This window comes from Acartia tonsa, chromosome 1 (assembly GCF_053477335.1).
Source record: "Acartia tonsa isolate MP-2025a chromosome 1, ASM5347733v1, whole genome shotgun sequence".
NCBI lineage: Eukaryota > Metazoa > Arthropoda > Copepoda > Calanoida > Acartiidae > Acartia > Acartia tonsa.
Window position 1 is genome coordinate 38,025,463 of NC_137260.1, and position 7,496 is coordinate 38,032,958.

Below are 7,496 nucleotides of genomic sequence, written 5' to 3' on the forward strand. Positions count from 1 at the left end.
AAAAGTGAAAGGGTAGATTACAGTTTTATAGGGTCCAAACCATAATCATGGATTATGTTTCTGCTTCTATAAAAATGGATTCAACTCCCTAACTGTTCAAGTCTCTCAAACACTTAATTTTTTTGGGGGTTTTGTTTGTGATTTATTTCCCGATCGGTACGGTTAGCGAGATCCTTCGGTACAGACACACAGACAAACACACATCCTGTTACTTTATCACAAGGATAAAAATTTGAATAAAAGATAAAATACTTTTGAAATAATAAAAAAAATAATAACAATAATGTTTTATTTACATCTGTTTAGTGTGTAATATAAAAGATACTATAAAAAAAATCCTTTTAGTCTTGTTTTTCATCACAATGAAGACTTTTGTGATAGGCTGTATTATAGGTAATCCTTATAGAAAAATAACAGGATCTGTGTGTGTATGTCTGTCTGTACCGAGAGACCGAAAAAAAACTTTCTACTTTATAATGTAGCTTCTCATAGGTCCTGGGAAGGTTTATAACTATTTTGGGTGATGTTACCTTCTCGATGTTAGTTAGGTCAATTTTGACAAAAAAAATAGGCAAGATTAAGTAGTTGTAGAGAAGTTTTGCTGCTTTAATTATTTGTGTTCTTTAATATCCAAGTTTAAATTAACTGACCCAACAAAATTTTATTTGTGTGTGAAATGAATGCAATCTCTTGTGGGTGCAACTCTACATTACATTCACTACTAAAAGGCCTACATATTTGGTATAGACCCTTGAACCGTTAAGTCGTCCTTCTAGCTCAAATTCATAGTTTTAAAATGGTCTTTAGGCTTACTAACCCTTACTTAACCTAACTCATACTAAAATAATAGTCAACACTATAATTTTAACAAATGTTTTTTTGTGACTGCTTGATTATTTTAAATACAAAATATTTATTTTGTGTTAAGTACATTTAACTAAACATTAATTAATTCTCAACAATATTTCAAATTTTTAAAGTTCAGGAAAGTGTTAGAAAAAAATCTACTTAACAACTATGATTTGTAGGTGTGTCTAATACATTTTTAAAAATTAGTAGAATACTTAACATAATATGTATTAGGGCGGGTTCATATCGGAATTAGACAAAGAGGGGATATGCAAAAGATAAAATTAACCTTTAAAACATTTCTGACCGAAAAAGAATTTTAAAAAATTGAGTTTTAGAACGCGACCACTAAAAAATATATTTGATTACTTATTAATATGCAAAGACGACATTCAAATTTTTTTTGAATCAGAACTATGGCTTCATGGTGCTCCCTGGAAAGGCCTTGAGGAGCTGAATCAGGAACTTTTGTCCGTTTCAAAATATCTCGTTCCTAGCCTTAGAAATCACTAAAAAAACACATTTTTTAAAGGTTTATTGAGAATTGTCCAATTTGGAGAGGTTTTTTAGATTTTCTCAGGCTAGGAACGAGATTTTTTGAAACGGTCAAAAATTCCTGATTCTACTCCTTAATGCCTTTCCTGGGAGCACCATGAAGCCATAGTTCTGATTTAATAAATTTTTACTCCCATTTACAAATAGCTATACAATTGAATGTCTGGTCGTCAGCGGTTTTAAGACTTAAGATAAATTTTAAATCATCCAGATGTGTATTATAATCATACAAATCATTTGCAGATCCCCGCTTTGGCCTCAGAAAAAAAATGTCCAAAATCGACCCACCCTAATATGTATAGAAGGTTATATAAAAGTACTGTACTTCTAGATCCGCAATATGATCTAATTAATTTAATTTGTTATGAGTTTTGGAATTAAACTTAAAAATATAGAAAAATTTCTTTAATTTATATAAAATATTTGCGGGACTGAATTTAGTTTACTCAATTGTAAAGTGTTATATTTGGTTATTGTCTGAACAAAATTAATTCAAAGTGTCACTTCTATTTTAAAATAAACATTCAGTTGTTATTAGACAAAGGGTCAAGAAATATTTAAATATCATAATACAATGACATTATCACTGGAAAAAATATATGTACTGATATTAGGTGCAGCCTTTAGTGCTTCTGGAAGTTATGTTCCAGGTACTCCTGGCGCTTCCTGGACCCCGCAAGAGTTGACAGAGACCAAGCAGAAGCTAACATGGATCATGGACCATCCTGAAGAGGCTCTTAGGAGCACCAGCGGTGGAAATGCTATCGCTGACGATTATACTTTTGAGTATGGGGATCTAGATTCCATTCTTCCAACAGCTGCTAAACTGGTCAGACTTGGGTTCCATGATTGTCTACCCGAGAAAAGGACTGGGGCAGGTTGCAATGGATGTCTTAACTTTGAGGGAGTTGGAAATAGATACTATCTCAATTATTGTGCCAAGCCACATGGCAGACAAAACAAAGAGTGTAAAGACAAGGAGGGTGGCAAGAGACCTAAGAAACAACTTGAAACTGACAACAACAATCTTTTGTGGGTTGGAAACGTTCTTGAGGATGTGTATAAGAACGCCAATTATGCTGGTATTCAGTCCTCAGAATCATTGTTTGAAGCTGGTAAGTCAAGAGCTGACTTTTGGGCCTTTGCCTCTTTAGTTGCTGTAAGACATACCCTGAAAAACAATGATAAAATGTGTCAAAACTATCAGCCAACAGCTGGATGTAGCCTAGCTAAGAATGACACTTCATTCTGTAGTTTTAACCTGAATGCCCCAGAGATTTTGCCTAAATTCCAAACTGGACGTTCAGATTGTGTAGGCAATTGCAAATCAGATATGCCTGACTTTTGCACCACAAAGCATGAAATTCACCCAAATCCTCATGGCACTGGAGTTGAGACTGGCACCTTCTTCAATGAATCCTTTAATCTGAATGTACAGGTAAGAACTTCGCCCCTAGCCACTAATGGCTTTGCCCCAAGAGGTAATTAATGAAGAAAAAAAAATAAGTACCTGGTGAGAAGCCCCCCACTCCACCAATAATTTTAAATAATTTTTTCATTTAGAAAATAGCTTAAAACCACCACAGGACCACAGGTATATACCCTGCAAAGTAGAATCCGATCGGTTCAGTGGTTACCGAGATCTTAAGGGACAGACAGACAGACATCGTTCTACTTTGTATTATAGACTAGTGGCTTCGCCCCTAGCCTCTAGGGGCTTTGCCCCATGGGGTAATTAAAAAAGAAAATTAAATTTAAGAAAAAAAATCTTTTTCTGGTGCTGCCGCCAATAATTTATGTAAAGAAGTTTCCCCCGAATTTTTTTTTTGAGGGAGGGGGGGATTTTTCATTTTTTGGGGGGTTGGGGGTGTCCCAACCACCAAGAAAATAGCTTAAAAGCAACACAGAACCAATAGGTATAAACCCTGAAGAGTAGAATCCGTTCGGTTCAGTGGTTACCGAGATCTTAAGGGACAGACGGACGGACGGACAGACAGACATCTAGATTATAATTATAATTTCCTCTTCTTATAAAATTGATTCTGTTATGTTATATATTATTATCTATTTAGGAGGCAGCAGGTATTCTTGGTGCCCATTCTATTGGAAGAATGCACAAGGTTAGTTCCATGTTCAAATCTGATCCCTGGACCCCACAAGGAATCCAAGACTGGAACAATCTCTACTATATCAATGGTGTGAACTATATCACCACTGCTGACCCTACAAACTCCAGAAGTTGCCTGTTTGTTGATCCTACAAAATATCCTGACACTGCTAACAATTTTGTTGGTGATGAAGAAGGCAATCCTATTCAAGTCAAGTTCAGGGTTAGAAATGAGATGGAGACCAAACAAGGTGGACCACATTGGACACCCAATCAAGGACCCTGGAATTGGAATTTATTCTCCAAAGGGTGTGACAAAAGCATCTGTGAAGGAATAGCTAATCCTGCACCTAAATCATGTTGCCGCCTTTTGACTTACTGTGCTACTAACCCTTGCCCTGGAATTCCCGAAATAGAATGCAGTGGAAGTAGTTGTGATGAGTATAATGTATACCTGGGCGTCAACATGTTGAATGTTGACATGGGAATGGTTTTTGCCTTTGACAGAGACTCAAATGGACGGCCAACAGGTTGTACTGGTCTTGATGATCCTGATTGGATTAATGGAGCTAAACAGTTGAGCGATCCTGTTGATTGTCCTCTGAACAATGTACCAAGTGGTCTGGGTCTTGCTGGACCACCAGGATCTGGAGCTCCTGTGAGAACCTACTTCCTGGAGTTTGAATTCTATGCCAACAATCCCCTGAACTGGTTGGTAACCTTCAGGAAAGCTTTTGACAAGATGTTGGAGAACAGAGTTGAACCTGCTGATCTCTCCCCAGCCAACCCATGCTGGCTTGATGACACTTGCTAATTCTCATCTGGACTACTGCATTAGATGGAATTGTTAGCTAAAAACATTACATTTTAATTTTTATTTTAAATATTTATTTATTTACTTCTAAAATCAAAAATATATTTCATGAGCATACCAAATGTATTTCTTTTATCATAAATCTGCTTAATCAAACCTTCTTCCCAAAGAAGATAAAGTACTTTCTCGTATTCATTCGAATCCGGTGGATAGGAACCGGTTCTCATCCATACGAAAAAACTATGTCTAGCATCGTATTCTATCCAGTTTTCTACGAATATAGAAATGTACAATCACAAACTAGTTTTAATCTTATAATTGTACATTCTATATCCGCGGAAAGCCGTTTATAATACGATACGAGAAATAACTATTATCTTCTTAGCCTTCTTCTAGTTCTTTTTTAAATAGCATGTCTTATTAAGTTGATACCCATAGGAGCACAATTCCGCCTTAGTAATTTTGTTGTGATTGGGTGGTTCTCTTAGTTTACAATATTTTCTAATCTTATTCTGTTGTTTATTTCAGCTAATAATTCTAATTTGTATTATAAATCCTACTTTCTATTATAGATAGATTCCTCTTTGAAAAAATTTCTAGGAAAAAACAACACTTTTCAAAGCAGAATTTCAGAAACACCTGGGGGTTGAGATAATTAAAGCATTATTTATTATTTCAATCAAATATTTTCTGTACATTGATTATTAAATATCTCTGTAATTAAGTTTTAAAAATGTAAGCATGTTCTTAAACAGATGCAATTTTGCAACAGTGTTGATTAGAATTACAAACAAATATTCTGCATAAGTTCTGACACTCAACAAGTATTGATGTTCATTTGTCTAGCTATTCGATTTTAGAGCTTCGCTTTTATGAATATTATCAACTTTGTTTTGATAATATTTGAATGTAAATTGTTTGAATAAGTGATAAATGATGGGGAATAATAAGAGAGTGGGTAAATTTGATTAAAATTGCTTAAACCCTAAATCACTGCAATTTGATTTCATCATCCATAATATATATATATACAGGGTGCGGCACATAAATCGAGACATTTTGTAATTTTTAAAGAAATGAACATAAAATCGTCAATTTTAAAGATTTTATTGAATTTTAAAAACTGGAAAGCAAAATAGGTATATGACTAGTAGATTATTCAAAAAAATCGCCGCCAGCCTCAATCACCGCCTCTACCGGCTTCCTCAACCGCTTCAGGTCCAGGTCAAAATGTACCTGTCCAAGCTGGCGTAGTTCTCCTTGATAGTGGCAATGAGGGAGGTCTTTGTGGTATGGGCACGTCTATTGGTGCATGCTTCAAAGTAGCCCTAGGCCCAAAAGTCCATTGAATTAAGATCGGGCTGCTGGAAGGCCACATTTCCTTAGGAACATGAGTAACCGCCAAATTGACAAAATCCATGTTTTTGCTCTCATTTGGGCTAGGATTTAGCTACAGTGGACTTTAAGTACTCAAAATGCGTGTCTCGATGAGCTTAAGACACACAAAAAATTTTGGGTCAAATTTCCAACTCCTTCCCTGTCGGGCCCTACTGTTTGTGATTTCTTAAGGCTTGAAAAATCGACCTCACTTCGGCTAGGATTGAGCTAAAATGGATTTAAACACGGCAAAATGCGTGTCTCAATGAGCCTAAGACACCCACAAAATTTGGGGTCAAGATTCTAACTCCTTCCCTGTCGGACCCTGCGTTTTGTGATTTTGCGCATTAAACCACCGGCGCACTATGAATCTGCCTTGTTGAACATATGCGCGGTCAGCTCGGTGTACACGTCTATCTTCGTCCAAAGATTTTTTGTGCTAAAAGGTCATTACCTAAGCTTTCTATAGAGGGGTCAAACGTCCTGATTGGTCAAGTAGTTTTCACGCAATGGCCGTTTGAAAAATGTCTCGATTTATGTGCCGCACCCTGTATATATATAAATGTTCAAATTCCCAAGATCAACTTCCTAATTAGCTGCTCTATAATCCACAACCTCTGTAATTAGTGAAGCTGTGATTCACTTTTATCCGTCATTTTCGGCACTCTGAGAAAATTCTGCTGACCAATCAGTATCTACTTAATTCATTTGTCCGTCATAAATTGCATTATTGGAACTTACAATGAAAGGACTTTCTATAAATTAAAAAAAAATATTTCCATTGCGACTTCCGTAAAATACAGGGTGTTTCAGAGAAAACTGCGTTTTTCAGATTTGGAAAACAACCATTAGGAGTACAAAAAAATAATGATATGTTATTCTCTATAAAAATATGCATCGAATTTGTTACAGGTGTTTTTTAATATCTCTTAAAACAACAGCGCATTTTAGAGCCCAAAGAATTAATTGATTTTTTTTCTAACAATGACTTTGCCATAGAGAAATAGAAAAAAATTAATTCTGAAGAACCTTAAAAGGTCTTTGCATGGAGCCAAAAAAGAAAATATGTAAAAAATTTCATAGGGGGACATTGATTCAACCTTTACTACTTTGATATTGTACTTTTGAAACAATATGTTGCAAAATATACATATATTACTTTGAAGCCGGCTGTGAAAAAAAGTGGCTTCGAAAACGAGAGAATATATGCTATTAAGTAAAATTTCTTAGTATTTATATAGTAAAACTCCATATATAAAATTGCAGCCGGCTTCAAGATTTTTTGAAATTTTAGTGATTTTTTCACATATATTTTTTCAATAAATTCCTTTGATTAATTACCATTCTCAGATTTCGAGGAAAATGAAATTTTTTTAAATAAGGGAAAATCAATAAAAATAAATTTTTCAAAATATTAAGTTAAAAAATCACTAAACTTGTCATGATCGCTTCTAGTTTGGTTGGAGTTTACCTAAAATGAATCTTTGAACCATAAAACCTAACTTTCTTGTTTATTGACCAATTTCAACCAATTTTTTTTCTTTCACCTGGATATTCATTGGAGATTCCAAATCTGATATCGTAGTTTACCTAGAATGACTCTCTGAACCACTAAACTCAAATTCCTTGTTTATGGACTGATTTCAACAAAAAATTTCTTTCACTAAGAAAATCATCTATCTTTCTATCTATATATCTATCTAACGGACTATCTATCTATCTAATCTATCTATCTAACGGACTATCTATCTATCTAACGGACTATCTATCTATCTAACGGACTTTCTATCTATC

The 7,496-nt window shown here is 34.8% G+C and overlaps 1 protein-coding gene across 1 annotated transcript; it reads left to right on the top strand.

Moving 5' to 3' along the window:
• The first annotated feature begins 220 nt into the window (after positions 1-220).
• Positions 221-4,442, top strand: LOC145318821 (uncharacterized). Its single transcript, XM_080160420.1, has 3 exons — positions 221-393; positions 2,019-2,842; positions 3,477-4,442. Exons 1-3 carry the CDS (start codon positions 363-365, stop codon positions 4,323-4,325), a joined length of 1,704 nt encoding a protein of 567 aa, XP_080016546.1. The 5' UTR covers positions 221-362; the 3' UTR covers positions 4,326-4,442.
• The last annotated feature ends 3,054 nt before the right edge of the window (positions 4,443-7,496 follow it).